At 47.7% G+C, this 18,791-nt stretch overlaps 1 protein-coding gene across 3 annotated transcripts in view; it reads right to left on the bottom strand.

Moving 5' to 3' along the window:
• Oga (O-GlcNAcase) overlaps positions 1–18,791 on the bottom strand; it is a 78,385-nt gene that overhangs the window by 23,004 nt on the left and 36,590 nt on the right. For 2 of the 3 annotated variants that reach the window (XM_045747993.2, XM_069330495.1), the window contains 3 exons: positions 17,348–18,156; positions 2,872–3,046; positions 519–572 (listed from right to left, as the gene is read on the bottom strand). In XM_045747993.2, coding sequence (XP_045603949.1) covers positions 519–572; positions 2,872–3,046; positions 17,348–18,156 — 1,038 coding nt within the window. The remainder of the gene's footprint in view (positions 1–518; positions 573–2,871; positions 3,047–17,347; positions 18,157–18,791) is intronic. The other variant, XM_045747994.2, reaches the window with a different exon arrangement.

The following is an 18,791-nucleotide window of genomic DNA, read 5'->3' as shown; positions in this document are numbered from 1 at the left end:
TACATATACTGCTGCACCCTCAAAAAAACTGACTTGCCATAAAGAAACTTCCAGGGAGTGGGGGTAAAACAAGTCAGTCCATGAGGTTAGGGATTTACACTATGAATAGAAAAGGAGGCAGAGGACAAGAGAAATGCTCTACCATCTGGAAGAAAAGCCATTTTAATATTCTTATTACGATTCCCCTCAGATGTTCCTGGACATGAAGCCCAATCATGACTAGTGAACTATGGAGGAATGAATAAAAGGGACTTGGACACAGTTGTGTGCCTAGATATTTGCACTTCAAGTCAAAGAATATCTGAGACAGGATGCATAGGTTAAGTTTACCATACCTGTTTGCAGTTCTCCTCAATGTAACGCAATACCCAAGCGCGGGCTTGCTAGCGCACGCACTGCTCGCCCTACAGCGCAACGCAAGCGCATGTGGCTGACACTAGCTAGGAATGACTAAATTCTCATTTTATTTGAGTGTTTGTATATATATATATATACTACCCATATGCCGAGTTACGTACAGGTATAGTTGCCATGAACGTAGTTGCCCACAAGAGGTGAAACCTGGCCCAAAGCTGTAAGGGAGAAAGAAAGAAGAGTTGCTGATTAATAGAGCTGGTTCCTGAGAAAGTGTAGATATCTTGGCTACTCACGGCTTCTAATATCTTTTTCGCTTTTCACCACAACCAGCAGCTCTCAAATCATTAGCCATTGTGAATGCTTAGTTATAATTAATTTTGTACAAATCAGCTACTCCCCTATCCTTATTCAAAAGGATATTTTAGTAATAATATACAGTACTATTACAATGGCAAAGTCAGAGAATGGCCTCTGGTCTTTCATTCTACTCACTCTTTTATATACTGTATATATAAAAAAAAAACATGAACAGTAAATTAATGAGTAGAATAAAAGGAGCACTCACAAAGAAAAAGAAACTTGTGAGTGAGTCTATGGCAGCAGAAATTGTACACACAACAACACACCAATAAAATTAAGGCTCCTAAGTCCACTTCCCTTCACCAGTTATAAAGCTAGTAGCAATGTTGTGCCAGGGCAATACTTAACATGAAATAAGATACCAAAAAAGTAAATATGAAAAGCACACTCCTCAGTGGTTCAAAGGAATCTGGAGAGATCCCATTTCAGTGCAATCAAATTTTGATTCAGAAGGGTAAGTACTACCGAATGCAACTATAAACCTTATATTCAAATGCATAGAAATATCATAGCTTCACACTTTAACTAACACTAAGTTCTTACATTCTTCAGTCATCAAATTAATTAAATTTGATGACCGAGGGCTAATTAAAAAAAATAACAATTTAACAATGCTACCTTTTGCTAGATTAATAAAAGTTGTAACAGTCCCTTGCATCTAGCACCATGCCCTATTATAAACACAAGCCCTGTTTCTCAATGATAGATCTCTTAATGCTTTTATAGCAAAATGTCACACTTTGTTGTATTTTTCAAAATTACTCCACACACACACACACACACACAGAGGAACTGTATAAAACAGTGTATTATGTTGACCAGACCACACACTAGAAATTGAAGGGACGACGACGTTTCGGTCCGTCCTGGACCATTCTCAAGTCGATTGTCTTCAGCCACGTTATTGTGACTCATCGCCTGCAAGTGTATTATGCCTATTGCATAATGAACATTTGTCTACCACAGAGCTGCTTCATGCCTCATGGGTTATTGGTTGAAGCTTCTACTTTAACTTCAATATCACCACAACCCTACATTATATTATTTACCAATCCACAGCCAATGTCTCAATATGAAGCACACAAAAGTAAAATAATTGTTTACTACAGTCATACATTTGATGTAACAAAAACCTATATATCAACCCTACTTTACAAAAGAATAAAAATTGATGGCAAGTTTATTTTCACTGTTGAGGAATGAACAACACACAACCTACAGGCAGACAACTAATAAATTTACTACCCTCTAAATGAGAATTGCTGAAAAGATTCAAATTATGCACAAAACCACTGAGGACTGAATAGATAAAAGAAAACAAAATGCATGAATGTATTAAATGTGTTCAAGATACTGTACTCGGCAATAAGTAAATGATTTCAGTGGTAGGTGAAGTCTTGGTATATTGTTTCCTAAGACAATGTGCCATTTTGTTGACAAAAAAAAAAATGTTGATGGTTATCTATTAAAAGCTTATTTTATGTATTTAAAAATTACTTACTTGCATTTCTGTGGCAAGGGTTTTCTTTAAATCATGCATTTATGAATGAAATTTGGCATGCACATTTAAAGGCATGTACACTAGAGAATGAGGGTGTTTAGCTTCAGTCACACACTTATTCTGGAAAAAAAATTCAAACACACACACACATTATAATATTATATATATATATATTATTATATAATATATATATTATATATATATAATATATATATATATATTATTATATAATATATATATTATATAATATATATATATTACATAATATATATATTATATATTATATAATATAATTTATATATATATATATATTATATAATGAGGAATACTGTGACTAGCTTCAGTCATTAGGTGTCCTGCAGTAATTATGTACATGCCTAACAAGGTGTCTGCATTATTCCTTGTGCTTTCCACTGGCGACAAATGATATTAAGTACTACCCTTAACAGATTTTGAGGATGTGTTGTTGCATGAATAGTGAAAGCTTCCAAGGCTCATCTTAGGCTTAAAACAGATTTTGTAATTCTTAATGAGCCTTGCTGCTTGCATAGATATAGCATCTTAACATCACACATCTTAAGAAAATACTCAAGATAGTCAAGTTAAGAGTGCTGGAGTATCCCTCGAGGTATATAAGGCTACCATTCAGGTACCTAGCCACTCGACGTAGGAGTTGAGAAGAGAGATGACACCATTCATGTCCCAAATATATGGGTAGATATCATACAAGAGAGATCGATTCTTCACTTTGTTTAGCCTGTTTGCCATTCTTTTCACATTTTTTGCCAGTTCATCAAATTTCGCTGCTCTGACAAACCATTCTTGCACCTGAAAAAAAATTACATAAAAATAATTACATGTCTGGCATTATTTAATGCTAATCATAAAGGAATACCAAGTGCTGAAAAATGTATAAATTCATATAAATGTTAAACATAAGACTGAGTTGTACATTATATTATCACACTAAACAGGTAAATATTCAACAGATCAATGAGTAGATAAAAATCTTTAAGGCAATGAGATTTTCTTGGGTCAATATGAAGGTAAATATTTAGTTTTCCTCAATTTAATATCTATTAGTACTAAAAGTAATTATCAAAAGAAGGCACCAAACCAGGAAGGCTATGTAACACCACCAAATGTGCAGAATAATCAGAGCGCGTTAAATATCACCAAGGATGCCAATACGAGAACACAAGCGCATGAGGTGAACGATATCAAAAGATTCCGATTCACCAAGAATTCTATCGGGGGACAAGCGACTGCAGAGGACGGTTGGAATACAAGACACGCTCGTCCCGGAAGTCAGGACATTCAACAAGGATATGCACAACCGTAAGAGGGAGACTGCAATTTTCACATAAGGAGCAGGGCGACACTCCATTAAGTGATAACGAGTTAAGCGAGTATGGCCAATGCTCAACTCGCCAGAGCTGTTTCCCGTTGCCGGTTACAGTGGTAGGAGGACAGCCACGAGGAAACAACATTTAAGAGTACGCAGTTTGTTATCAGTAACAGAAGACCAACAAGCCTGCCAACGGGTAAGGATAGAGGAATGAATAACTGGGTAAAAGTTGGAATAAGGAATACCTTTATGGGAGATGGGACAAGAGCAGACAGCTTCCCAAGTGGCAGCATCCGAACGCTCATTTAAAGACACACCAATGTGAATCCAGCAAGTGCAGTCATCGGGAGGACAAACCCTTCATGCAAACTGCACCTACTATCAAGAAGAAGAAGAACCCAGCAAAACTCAACTATTTAAATTTATTGTGAATAAGTAAGAAATTATCAAAAGAAGTCACCAAACCGGAAAGGCTATGTAGCACCTTCAAATGCGCAGGATAATCAGAGGGCGCTAAATATCACCGAGGATGCCAATACGAGAACAAAAACGCATAAGGCGAACGATATCAAAAGTATCCGAGTCACCAAGAATTCTATTGAGGGACAAGTGACCGCGAGGGGGGGTCGGAAAGCAAGACACGCTCGTCCTGGAAGTCAGGACATTCAAGAAGGACATGCATGACCGTAAGAGGGACAATGCAACTTGGACAATAAGGAGCTGGGCGGCGCTCCATCAAGTGACCATGGGTTAAGCGAGTATGGCCAATACGCAACCTCGCCAGAGCTGTTTCCCATCGCCGGTTACGGTGGTAGGAGGACGGCCACGAGGAAACACAACATTTAAGAGTACGTAGTTTGTTACCAGTAACAGATGACCAAGAAGCCTGCCAACGGGTAAGGACGGAGGAATGGATAACCGGGTAAAAGTCGGAATATGGAATACCGTTACGAGAGACGGGACAAGAGCGGACAGCTTCCTTGGCGGCAGCATCCGCACGCTCATTTAAAGACACCAATATGGCTGGGAACCCAACAAAACTCAACCGACTTAAATTTACTGTGAACAAGAAACAGCCCATGCTGGATCTCAACAACTACTGGATGAACCGGATTAAAGGACCCGAGAGCCATGAGGGCACTATGAGAGTCAACAACAACTACAAAAGAAGACTGACAATGAGAAAGCAGAGACGAAGAGCATAGAGAATAGCATAAAGCTCCGCCGTAAACATGCTAGTCTCCGAAGGTAAGCGACACATATAAGTGCTGTCAGTATTAGTACTAAAAATAACTGCCCTTTCCAGTAGTTCAATGAAAAAAAGGGTCAAGTAACTCAATATCAGGTAATAGGTGTTCCAGTACAGAATACCATTATGAATACAACCAATAAGAATTTGACATCCAAACCACACATCATATCTTGATCACATTATTTTGACTCATTGTCTGCAATTAATTAAGAGGCATTAGGTTGGTGTTGGAAAAGTTGTTCAATGTCAACCAATATTATTTGACTAGTTGTATATGAAAAGTGCTGAAATTGTCCCAAGTTTCAGTACTGCAGCATAACTAGAAAGGGAGATTTTTTTTTTGTTTTTTTTTTTTTCAACTTTTTTACACATTTTCAAGTCTACACTTCAGAACACACGTTTCAGATATAATTATTCTGTGACACTTTTCTGACACATTAGCATATAATAAAGGATTGTGTTTTAGAATTTCCAAAACATCTTTAGTTTTCCTAATACATATGTTCAAAGTTCCCCCCAAAAATTATGCATATATGGCATGTTTATTGCTATTATAAAATCAATAAATGAACTAAGAGAAAAATGAAAACACGCAAATGTAGAGACATGCCCTCCACATATACTGTGTAAGTCATGTAAATTGAATAAAAAATGAATCAGTTTTGTAAACGTTTGTGTCAATTGAAAAAAAAACAAATGAATAAAGTCTAAGGTTCTAAAATCTGTGGCTGGGGTTGACATCAACCAATTTTCTCCAAAATTGGCATCCTTACAGATAGGCTTACGTACAGTCAGGTGTGTAAGTTTGATGCAAATCGCCCAAAAAAAAAGGGGGAAAAAAAAAAATCCAATTAAACTAATTATAATATTTGTTTAATATATGCTATTGTGATAGCAAAGTCATAGCTATGATTTCAGTTGACACTTTTGATTGATAATCAATTTTGACCATTTTGGCATAATTTTCACAACTACAATATTTTTTTCTCCCTTCCTATTTATGCTATGCTGAAACTTGGACCAGATGAAACACTTTTCATATAGAACTTGTCAAAAAAGTTTGATTGAAATCGAACGAGTTTTCATTTTTGCATTTTTGGACCCAAGTAAGTAAGTAATTATCAAAAGAAGGCACCAAACCGGGAAGGCTATGTAGCACCATCAAATACGCAAAATAATCAGAGGGCGCTAAATATCACCAAGGATGCCAATACGAGAACAAAAACGCATAAGGCGAACGATATCAAAAGTATCCGAGTCACCAAGAATTCTATCGAGGGACAGGTGACCGCGAGGGGCGGTCGGAAAGCAAGACACACGCTCGTCCTGGAAGTCAGGACATTCAAGAAGGACATGCACGACCGTAAGAGGGACAATGCAACTAGGACAATAAGGAGCAGGGCGGCGCTCCATCAAGTGACCATGGGTTAAGCGAGTATGGCCAATACGCAACCTCGCCAGAGCTGTTTCCCACCGCCGGTTACGGTGGAAGGAGGACGGCCACGAGGAAACACAACATTTAAGAGTACGTAGCTTGTTACCAGTAACAGACAACCAAGAAGCCTGCCAACGGGTAAGGACTGAGGAATGGATAACCGGGTAAAAGTCGGAATACGGAATGCCTTTACGAGAGATGGGACAAGAGCGGACAGCTTCCTTAGCGGCAGCATCCGCACGCTCATTTAAAGACACACCAATATGGCTGGGAACCCAACAAAACTCAACCGACTTAAATTTACTGTGAACGAGAAACAGCCAATGCTGGATCTCGACAACTACTGGATGAACCGGATTAAAGGACCCGAGAGCCATGAGGGCACTACGAGAGTCAACAACAACCACAAAGGAAAACTGACAACGAGAAAGCAGGAGACGAAGAGCATAGAGAATAGCATAAAGTTCCGCTGTAAAGATGCTAGTCTCCGGAGGCAAGCGACACATATAAGTGCAATCAGGAAACACAACAGAGTAGCCAACACCGTCCGCTGACTTAGACCCATCGGTGAAGACAGAAACGGAGCGGGAGTGAGAAGAAAAGTGCTCGAGGAAAAGGCGTTTTAGAACCGTAGGAGGGGTAAAAGCTTTAGTGATACGGGTCAAGGAAGTACAAAACCGCGGAAGAGGGACCCTCCACGGGGGCAAAGAAGGAACAACACGAGGAGAAACATCAGAAATACGAACGGAGAGAGAATCCTGTAGGCGAGATAACCGGACAGAAAGAGGGAGGTGGTGAAGAGGAACAGGAACCGCAGGAGGGGTAAAAGTTAAAGCACGACAGAGGCGAGAGGAAGGATGTTGCAAGGACCGCGCAAGATAGCGAAGACAGTAGCGATCACGGCGGTCCTGGAGAGACAGGAAGCCAGTGTCAACATACAAGCTAAGGATGGGAGTCGAACGAAAGGCACCAGAACTGAGGCGCAACCCAGTATGGTGCAAAGCATCAAGACGGCGAAGAGTAGAAGGAGAAGCAGACGAGTAAGCAGGGCAACCATAATCGAGCTTAGACAGGACGAGAGAGGAGTAAGTAAGTAATTATCAAAAGAAGGCACCAAACCAGGAAGGCTATGTAGCACCATCAAATACGCAAAATAATCAGAGGGCGCTAAATATCACCAAGGATGCCAAGACGAGAACAAAAACGCATAAGGCGAACGATATCAAAAGTATCCGAGTCACCAAGAATTCTATTGAGGGATAGGTGACCGCGAGGGGCGGTCGGAAAGCAAGACACACGCTCGTCCTGGAAGTCAGGACATTCAAGAAGGACATGCACGACCGTAAGAGGGACAATGCAACTAGGACAATAAGGAGCAGGGCGGCGCTCCATCAAGTGACCATGGGTTAAGCGAGTATGGCCAATACGCAACCTCGCCAGAGCTGTTTCCCACCGCCGGTTACGGTGGAAGGAGGACGGCCACGAGGAAACACAACATTTAAGAGTACGTAGCTTGTTACCAGTAACAGACAACCAAGAAGCCTGCCAACGGGTAAGGACTGAGGAATGGATAACCGGGTAAAAGTCGGAATACGGAATGCCTTTACGAGAGATGGGACAAGAGCGGACAGCTTCCTTAGCGGCAGCATCCGCACGCTCATTTAAAGACACGCCAATATGGCTGGGAACCCAACAAAACTCAACCGACTTAAATTTACTGTGAACGAGAAACAGCCAATGCTGGATCTCGACAACTACTGGATGAACTGGATTAAAGCACCCGAGAGCCATGAGGGCACTACGAGAGTCAACAACAACCACAAAGGAAGACTGACAACGAGAAAGCAGGAGACGAAGAGCATAGAGAATAGCATAAAGTTCCGCCGTAAAGATGCTAGTCTCCGGAGGCAAGCGACACATATAAGTGCGATCAGGAAAAACAACAGAGTAGCCAACACCGTCCGCTGACTTAGACCCATCGGTGAAGACAGAAACGGAGCGGGAGTGAGAAGAAAAGTGCTCGAGGAAAAGGCGTTTTAGAACCGTAGGAGGGGTAAAAGCTTTAGTGATACGAGTCAAGGATGTACAAAACTGCGGAAGAGGGACCCTCCACGGGGGCAAAGAAGGAACAACACGAGGAGAAACATCAGAAATACGAACGGAAAGAGAATCCTGTAGGTGAGATAACCGGACAGAAAGAGGGAGGTGGCGAAGAGGAACAGGAACCGCAGGAGGGGTAAAAGTTAAAGCACGACAGAGGCGAGAGGAAGGATGTTGCAAGGACCGCGCAAGATAGCGAAGACAGTAGCGATCACGGCGGTCCTGGAGAGACAGGAAGCCAGTGTCAACATACAAGCTAAGGACGGGAGTCGAACGAAAGGCACCAGAACTGAGGCGCAACCCAGTATGGTGCAAAGCATCAAGACGGCGAAGAGTAGAAGGAGAAGCAGACGAGTAAGCAGGGCAACCATAATCGAGCTTAGACAGGACGAGAGAGGAATGTAAAGCAAGGAGAGTGCGCCTATCTGCCCCCCAAGAAGTATGGGACAAGACCCGAAGGAGGGTAAGGGCCTTAGAGCACTCAACACGGAGGTAAGAGATATGGGGAGACCAAGACAAACGAGTGTCAAGGAATAACCCCAAAAGCTTCGCGGAATCTTTGTATTCAAGGGGATGACCATAAAGTGACAAAGAGGGACGAAGAACAACCCGTTTCCGCGTAAAAGTCATGGCACAAGTCTTAGAAGTAGAGAACTTGAAGCCATGACCTGTGGCCCAAGACGACACGGCATCAATTGCAAGTTGAAGCCGGCGTTGAAGGAGAGGCGAATCATCACCCTGACAACAAAGGGTAAGATCATCGACATAGAGAGCAGAGAAGACACCAGAAGGAAGAGAGGAAAGAAGACCATTGAGGGCAACCAGAAAAAGAGTAGTGCTCAGAACACTACCCTGGGGCACACCTTCGTATTGCTGAAAAGAGGGAGAGAGAGCGGTACCAAGGCGCACCCGAAAGGAACGACGAGAGAGGAAGCTGCGGAGAAAGAGAGGGAGATGACCACGAAGGCCAAAAGAATGAAGTTGAGATAGGATATGATAACGCCAAGTGGTGTCGTAAGCCTTTTCTAGGTCAAAAAGGACGGCAACAACGGAGGTCTTCGCAGCAAAAGCAGTACGAATATAGACCTCCAAGTTCACCAGGACATCTGTCGTGCTGCGGCACTTGCGGAAACCAAATTGAGAAGGGGAGAGGAGGTGATGGTGTTCCAGGAACCACATCAGACGAACGTTAACCATACGTTCAAAGAGTTTGCAGACACAACTTGTGAGAGCAATAGGGCGAAAGTCCTTAGGGGAAGTACCCAGAGACCCCGGTTTGCGAACAGACGAGAGAGGAATGTAAAGCAAGGAGAGTGCGCCTATCTGCCCCCCAAGAAGTATGGGACAAGACCCGAAGGAGGGTAAGGGCCTTAGAGCACTCAACACGGAGGTAAGAGATATGGGGAGACCAAGACAAACGAGTGTCAAGGAATAACCCCAAAAGCTTCGCGGAATCTTTGTATTCAAGGGGATGACCATAAAGTGACAAAGAGGGACGAAGAACAACCCGTTTCCGCGTAAAAGTCATGGCACAAGTCTTAGAAGTAGAGGACTTGAAGCCATGACCTGTGGCCCAAGACGACACGGCATCAATTGCAAGTTGAAGCCGGCGTTGAAGGAGAGGCGAATCATCACCCTGACAACAAAGGGTAAGATCATCGACATAGAGAGCGGAGAAGACACCAGAAGGAAGAGAGGAAAGAAGACCATTGAGGGCAACAAGAAAAAGAGTAGTGCTCAGAACACTACCCTGGGGCACACCTTCGTATTGCTGAAAAGAGGGAGAGAGAGCGGTACCAAGGCGCACCCGAAAGGAACGACGAGAGAGGAAGCTGCGGAGAAAGAGAGGGAGATGACCACGAAGGCCAAAAGAATGAAGTTGAGATAGGATATGATAACGCCAAGTGGTGTCGTAAGCCTTTTCTAGGTCAAAAAGGACGGCAACAACGGAGGTCTTCGCAGCAAAAGCAGTACGAATATAGACCTCCAAGTTCACCAGGACATCTGTCGTGCTGCGGCACTTGCGGAAACCAAATTGAGAAGGGGAGAGGAGGTGATGGTGTTCCAGGAACCACATCAGACGAACGTTAACCATACGTTCAAAGAGTTTGCAGACACAACTTGTGAGAGCAATAGGGCGAAAGTCCTTAGGGGAAGTACCCAGAGACCCCGGTTTGCGAACAGGGAGGACAACGGCATCGAGCCAGTCCTCAGGGACTGACGACGACTCCCAGATCCGATTATACAGACTCAGTAAATACTGAGACGTGCTCGGAGGGAGATGGCGAAGCATCTCATAATGAATACCATCGGAGCCCGCCGCCGTAGAACCGCAGAGGGCCAGGGCAGAACGAAGTTCAGAGAGAGAGAAGGGATCATTATAGGGAAGCTGAAGATGAGTGCAGAAATCTAAAGGACGAGACTCAAGGACAGGTTTACGAAGAAGGAAAGATCGGGGAAGATGAAGACCAGAGCTAACAGAAGAAAAGTGGGAACCCAGTTCGGAAGCGACCTGCAACGGGTCCGCCACAAGAGTATCATGGAGGTGAAGGACCGGTGAAACATCGGGAACGAACTTACCCGCTATCTTGCGGATACGCTTCCAGATCTGGGCCAGAGGGGTCTCGGACGTAATTGTTGAGACATAAGATGCCCAACATTCACGTTTAGCCGTACGGATGGCCCTATGGGCCACCGCACTTGCTTTCCGAAAGAAAAGAAAAGAATCGGTCGTCTGCCTACGGCGGTGCCTCTTCCAGGCTGCACGCTTACAGCGGACAGCCCGAGCACAGTCCGCATTCCACCAGGGAACGCACTTCCGTGGACCCCGAGAGGAAGAGCGAGGAATAGAGCGGAGGGCAGCGTTGAAGACAGTGTCATGAAAAAGGAGGAGAGCGCGAGAGAGAGGCAGAAGGGAGAGGTCAGGGAGAGCAGCACTGAGGGTAAATAGGGTCCAGTCTGCCTTAGCAAACTGCCACCTAGGGAAAGAGGGAAGGGCGAAAAGAGAAAAAGGAAACAAGGATGGGGAAATGATCACTTCCATGGAGGTCATCAAGAACCTGCCACGTGAAATCTAAGTAAAGAGAAGAAGAGCAGAGAGAAAGATCAAGACAAGAAAGGGTGCGAGTCCGAGAGTCCAAATGAGTGGGCTCACCAGAATTCAGAAGAGACAGGGAAGAAGAGAGGAGAAACGGCTCAAGGAGGCGACCCCGGGTATTCGTCAGAACGTCACCCCAAAGAGAATGACGACAATTGAAGTCACCCAGCAGGAGCCCAGGCTCCGGCAAGGAGTCCAGGAGGTGTTTCAAATCAGGAAGAGAGAGCGGGACACTCGGGGGGAGATAAATGGAACAAACTGTGTACCATTTCCCCACAAAGATACGAGCAGCAGAACAATGGAGAGGCGAAGGAAAAAGTAAAGGAACAAAGGGAACATCAGCCCGAATCAAAAGAGCAGAAGAATTAGAAGCCCCAGCAATGGCTGGGGGGGGGGGAGAGAAAGGAATAGCCACGAAAACGACCAGGACGAGCACCAAGCATTGGCTCCTGGAGACAGACACAAAGGGGCGAAAACCGCGAAATCAGAAGTTGGAGTTCGAGGAAATTGGCGTAATAACCTCGAACGTTCCATTGAAGAATGGACAACGACGAGAAGAGAAAGGACAAAAACAGAGGACAAGGAAGAAACAAAGGCGAAGGAGCAACAGAGCACGTTAAAGAATATCAGGGTCGGGATCAGGGTCAGCAAAGTCAGGGTTAGGGGGCATGGGTAAACTGAGCAAAGACGGAGGGAAGGAAACGGGAGAACAGAGCAGAGGTGGGCGGGCAGGGTCTGGAGGAGGAGGAGGAGGAGGAAGAGGAGGAGACAACGGAGAGGAGCCATCAAGGACAGCAGCAGGAGGAGGGGGAGTAGAAAGAGGGGAGCGCACCCCAGCAAGAGCAGCAACCGAAAGGGAAGCAGGGGCCAAAGAAACCTCCATAGCAGGAACAGGGGGCGCAAGCACTGAAACGGGAGGGGAAGGAGCAACAGAGCCAGAAGGAGGAGCTGAGGAAGAAAGCGAAGCCTTCTTACCCGCCGGGGAAGAGGAAGGAGAGGAGCCAGGCTTACGCTTCTGACTTAAAGAGACCGGTGTCCCAGCAACTACGTACCGGGCAACGGATTCCAGTGTCTCAACAAGAGAAGCCGAACGAGAGCACACACGACGGCCGTTAGGAGAGCGATGGACATCCGCCCGCACCGACAGGCGGTGGGGAGAGCCAATAGATGGAGGAAGAGGATGGGAAGGAGGATCGGAGGGGGACGAGGAAGAAGACACAGAAGACACGACAGACCGGGTAGAAGGAAGGGGAACCCCAGACAGAGGACCAGGAGGAGGATCCTTCGGGAGAGAACCCAAAGGAACAGAGGAGGGGGCAGTGGGCGCATCAGGGTCCAAGGCCCGGAAACGGTTGTGAGTCTGAGGAAGGCGGGAAGGACGAGGAGAGGAAGAGCGCAACACGCGAGCATAAGAGATATTAGCATAAGGCGGGAGCCGGCGAACCTGGCGCCTCGCCTCAGGAAAAGATAAACGCTCCCGGTGCTTCAGGTTGAGGACGGCTGCCTCAAGCTTGTAATGGACACACGCACGGGAGAAGGTAGGATGGGCCTCACCGCAGTTGAGGCAACGAGCCTGGGGAGAAGTGCACTCCGACTTAGAGTGACCTTCGCCACCACACAAAGGACAGAGAGAGACAGTCCCGGAGCAGCGGAGGGCACCATGCCCAAACCTCCAGCACTTGTTGCAGAGCCGAGGAGAAGGAATGTACTCCTGGACAGAGCACCTGGCACCAGCAAGAATGACAGAGGGTGGAAGGGTCCTACCATCAAAGGTAATCTTCACAACCCGGAGGGGTTGACGGCGACTACCACGAGGGGGACGAGTAAACGTGTCCACCTAGAGAATAGAATGGCCCTGGGCAGCGAGGATATGTCGAATATCGTCGTGGCAGTCGCGCAGGTCCCGAACACCGGTTGCAACATGGGGCGGGAGCAAAATAGTGCCAACACTGGCATTCAACTGAGCGTTCTTCGAGACCCGAACGGGGGTCTCGCCAAGGCAGGATAAGGCAGCCAAGCGGGAAGCAGCATCCTGAGAAGGAGCAGCAACGACACGTGTACCGAGACGAGTGGGGTTGAAAGTAATGGAGGCATCCACGGAATCAATGAGATGTCGATGAAGGGAGAAATCGTCAGGAGGCGCAGAATCAAGAGGGAGGAGATCAAAATATTTGGCCCACGAAGCGGGACCAAACAAGGCTTGATAGATAGCAGAACTGGAAGGAATCGAGCGAGGGCGGCCGTGACGAGGACGGCGGTGAGAACCCCCAGAGAGAGAGGGGTTAAAAGGCGCAGTAGTTACAACTAGAGAAGGAGCCGCGCCAGGGGACGAGGTAGTCACCACTGGGGGCTTGGGGCTCGACCCAACCACAGAGGAGGGAGGGGAGCCAGGGGAAGGAGTCAGAGAGGCCAAAGGAGGAGCAAGGTCGGGGCCCAATGCAGCGGAGGCTACAGAGCCCGGTCTTCCAATACGGACCGACTCGGGGGCTTGGTCGCCCACCCCACGAGCCTGAGAAGGTAAGCCAGAAGCAGCCGAAACAGGGGTTATCATCTTGACGAAAGAAGAATTCACTCACGAATGTGCCCCCACACCCACCATGGAGACACAATTAGAGGCAGGACACCCAACAAGAAGCTATCGCCGATCTTGTCGGGGCCTCCTAGGGGTGTGTCGTGAGTATACGCCCCACAAACGCCACCTTAAGAAACCGACAGTCCGTCGAGATCGGGTTCAGTGACGAAGTGGGGATTGACAATAAAAGGTTCCCCTCGCTCTCGACGTCGGGTACTGCAGTTCTACGGGTGCAGGAGTATGCCTCCTCAAGCACCCGGGCGTCAAAATAGAAGAAGGCCATGGAAGAACCAGAACGAGCAAAAGGTCGGCAGGAAACGGCAAGCAGATAGGAGAAGAGGGGGGAGAAAAACGAAACAGAAGGAAAAGGAAAAGGTGCCCAGCAGAATTGGAGAGGACGGCAGCAGGAGCACAAGGCTAGAAAAGGACAGAGGACTGTCCTAAGGAGCATCACACTCCGGCAGCCGCCCACGAAGCCCCCACACGGCGACAACGAGCTGAGCGGGGAGGGGGCAATGCAGTGTAAGAGAATACCACCAAAGGCTAAAGCCTAAAATTGAGGTTACCCTCAGAGACCAGCTGACACGAGAGAAATGAGCCAGTCTTTCCTAGAAGATGCATTGGAATGACAGAGGTACTTACTAAAAGAGGAAAACCCCGCAGGAAAGACAGTGGAAATGGTATCCAGAATGCCACGAACACTTGCACCAGAAAAAGTGGATGCCACAGTCAAAGACGGCGACAAAGCCCAGGCCGAGAGAACATAAATGGAAACCACCCGAGGGTCAAGGGATGAAAGCTCTCAACAAGAGAGAAAAAACCTGAAGAAAAATCTCAACAGAATTCACCTCAAGCACAACAGAACATGCAGCACAGATTCATATAGAAAAACAATGCTCACATGTGAAAATGAAAAAAGGCACTCCACCAGCCAAAAACCAATGATAACACCAGTTCTGGTGTATGGGCAAGTACAAGACTCTATTTAGCTCTATTTAGGTTGGGGGGGGGGGGCCAGTGTGGAGCAGTGGGTGGAAGGAGGTGAGGCAGTGTTGATGGCGTGGTGGGTGTGGGTGGTGTTGGCATGGGGGACGTGGGTGGTGTTGGCGTGGTGGGTGTGGGTGGTGTTGGCGTGGGGGGCATAGGTGGTGTTGGCGTGGGGGACGTGGGTGGTGTTGGCGTGGGGGACGTGGGTGGTGTTGGCGTGGGGGACGTGGGTGGTGTTGGCGTGGGGGACGTGGGTGGTGTTGGCGTGGGGGACGTGGGTGGTGTTGGCGTGGGGGACGTGGGTGGTGTTGGCGTGGGGGACGTGGGTGGTGTTGGCGTGGTGGGTGTGGGTGGTGTTGGCGTGGGGGACGTGGGTGGTGTTGGCGTGGGGGACGTGGGTGGTGTTGGCGTGGGGGACGTGGGTGGTGTTGGCGTGGGGGGCGTGGGTGGTGTTGGCGTGGGGGACGTGGGTGGTGTTGGCGTGGGGGACGTGGGTGGTGTTGGCGTGGGGGACGTGGGTGGTGTTGGCGTGGGGGGCGTGGGTGGTGTTGGCGTGGGGGACGTGGGTGGTGTTGGCGTGGTGGGTGTGGGTGGTGTTGGCGTGGGGGGCGTGGGTGGTGTTGGCGTGGGGGGCGTGGGTGGTGTTGGCGTGGTGGGTGTGGGTGGTGTTGGCGTGGTGGACGTGGGTGGTGTTGGCGTGGGGGACGTGGGTGGTGTTGGCGTGGGGGACGTGGGTGGTGTTGGCGTGGTGGGTGTGGGTGGTGTTGGCGTGGTGGGTGTGGGTGGTGTTGGCGTGGTGGGTGTGGGTGGTGTTGGCGTGGGGGACGTGGGTGGTGTTGGCGTGGGGGACGTGGGTGGTGTTGGCGTGGGGGACGTGGGTGGTGGTGGCGTGGGGGACGTGGGTGGTGTTGGCGTGGGGGACGTGGGTGGTGTTGGCGTGGGTGGTGTTGGCGTGGGGGGCATCACCATTAGAGTGGGGGGGTGCATCACCATTGGAGTGGGGAGGGGGCATCACCATTGGAGTGGGGAGGGGGCATCACCATTGGAGTGGGGAGGGGGCATCACCATTGGAGTGGGGAGGGGGCATCACCATTGGAGTGGGGAGGGGGCATCACCATTGGAGGGGGCATCACCATTGGAGTGGGGCATCACCATTGGAGGGGGCATCACCATTGGAGTGGGGCATCACCATTGGAGTGGGGCATCACCATTGGAGTGGGGAGGGGGCATCACCATTGGAGTGGGGAGGGGGCATCACCATTGGAGTGGGGAGGGGGCATCACCATTGGAGTGGGGAGGGGGCATCACCATTGGAGTGGGGAGGGGGCATCACCATTGGAGTGGGGAGGGGGCATCACCATTGGAGTGGGGAGGGGGCATCACCATTGGAGTGGGGAGGGGGCATCACCATTGGAGTGGGGAGGGGGCATCACCATTGGAGTGGGGAGGGGGCATCACCATTGGAGTGGGGAGGGGGCATCACCATTGGAGTGGGGAGGGGGCATCACCATTGGAGTGGGGAGGGGGCATCACCATTGGAGTGGGGAGGGGGCATCACCATTGGAGTGGGGAGGGGGCATCACCATTGGAGTGGGGAGGGGGCATCACCATTGGAGTGGGGAGGGGGCATCACCATTGGAGTGGGGAGGGGGCATCACCATTGGAGTGGGGAGGGGGCATCACCATTGGAGTGGGGAGGGGGCATCACCATTGGAGTGGGGAGGGGGCATCACCATTGGAGTGGGGAGGGGGCATCACCATTGGAGTGGGGAGGGGGCATCACCATTGGAGTGGGGAGGGGGCATCACCATTGGAGTGGGGAGGGGGCATCACCATTGGAGTGGGGAGGGGGCATCACCATTGGAGTGGGGAGGGGGCATCACCATTGGAGTGGGGAGGGGGCATCACCATTGGAGTGGGGAGGGGGCATCACCATTGGAGTTGGGGGGGGGGGAGGGGGCATCACCATTGGAGTGGGGAGGGGGCATCACCATTGGAGTGGGGAGGGGGCATCACCATTGGAGTTGTGGCAACAGTGGCCGAATTTGGTCCACTATTTAGAGGTCTGGATCTGAGGGTGCAGTGTACTGTACTTCAATTAAACTATAAAATGTGCAACACAGGACATTTTGAAAGCACATGCACTTTCCTGTTTGGGGGCACTATTGTGAAGTGTGAATGATTGTGATTTCTGTTCCAAATCAGCTTGTGTACTACAGGTACTAAAATAAAACACATTTTTAATATGGCTCAAAGACCATTCTAAATATGCTACAGATTGTGCACATCTTTAATGGACCCCACATTGTATGAAAATTAGCTAAGATGCAAAACTAACCTCAGGCTTAGTGTCTTCTTCATCTTTCTTGTGGTCAATTACAAGATGCGAGTTTATTTTAAGCCAGTTAAACTCGTTCATAATATTAATGCCTTGTCTACCATGTTCAAATGGAAGATAAAAGAGATCTGCCAACAGTTGCAAATCATCAACTGTGAGTCCATTAGAATTATCTTGAGTAGCATCTAGTGGTAGAGTAAGTGAGGTTTTGGTTGTGAAGTTCAGCTCATCCTGAGTAGTAGTCTCAATCACCGGGGTTGTGCTGTCTTCATCGCTTTCAACTTTGGCAATTTCTCCATTTTCTATCATCATACTATCTTCATTGTGAGGTGGTGAAGTGGCAGGAGATGGATTACAATCCATTGGTTCTACACCAGAAGTGGATGATGCATCCTGCGAGACGGTAGATGCCGTATCTGCCTCTTCGTGTCCCGTGTCTACTATTACTTTATTTTCAGATACGAGAGAATTCATGATAGGATTCATGGTTGGATTGAAAGTTGTATCTTGAACAACTTCAGCCAAGATATTAATATTTGGTTGGGGAAGTCCAGGAGTGGCTAGAGTAGTCGACGTTAATGACATGCAAGTGTTCACCGAAGGCAATATAGGAACAGGTGTTGGAATTTGTGGTTGCTGTATAGTTCCAAAAGCAGACACAGGATGGTTAAACTCTGCAAGCCAATCTTGGAGAGCCATTCGCAAAGCTCTTCGTGGATGGTAGGCATTTGGGGACAAACCAGTTGGACAATCATCACTGGACTCATCCCCTTCAGTTTCAAGTCTAATATCTGCACTCACTGCATCATCTGCAATACAATTTAATGCATTAGGAATCAAAACTATGTTAATAAAAAATAACAATACAGATTTTTTCATTTATGTCACCTACAATTCCTTCCCCCTTGCAGTCATGGAACACAAATGAACACTTTTATAAGTTTTTTTTTAAATCTTGTACCTGGGCGTGTTGCAGGCTATAATCATAAGAGCAGCCCAGGGGTTAAACACTTCATTGCATTTCACTGGGATTATAGATCTCTAGACTTGAGAAGAATTAGTGTGATTAAAAACACCCGGTTACGACTGAGGAGTTAGTAACACTGCCCATTTAACAATGATGCCCTTACTTCAGTACAGGACATTAAATCTCGAGGAAAATCGTAAAATTTCCATATACAGTGGCACCTCGACTTACGATTGCCCCGAGTTACGATAATTTCGAGTTACGATGTAAATTTGATCGAAAAATGAGACTCGACATACGATGGCGTCGTCGACTAACGATATTTGTTGGTACATGTTCGGGTCGACCGAGCGCGTGGTTCCTGGTCACGCAGGCCGACCTGCCTCGGTTTAATACAGCTGACCGCTTAGTGACAATCACGCCTACAAGAAATTCCGTTTTTGTGGTGATTTTTTGCTTTTTGAACATAAAAGTAAT

Source organism: Procambarus clarkii, chromosome 24 (assembly GCF_040958095.1).
Source record: "Procambarus clarkii isolate CNS0578487 chromosome 24, FALCON_Pclarkii_2.0, whole genome shotgun sequence".
In the NCBI taxonomy this organism is placed as follows: Eukaryota; Metazoa; Arthropoda; class Malacostraca; order Decapoda; family Cambaridae; genus Procambarus; species Procambarus clarkii.
Note: the sequence above shows the minus strand (reverse complement) of the source record. Positions and strands in the feature narration are given on the sequence as shown.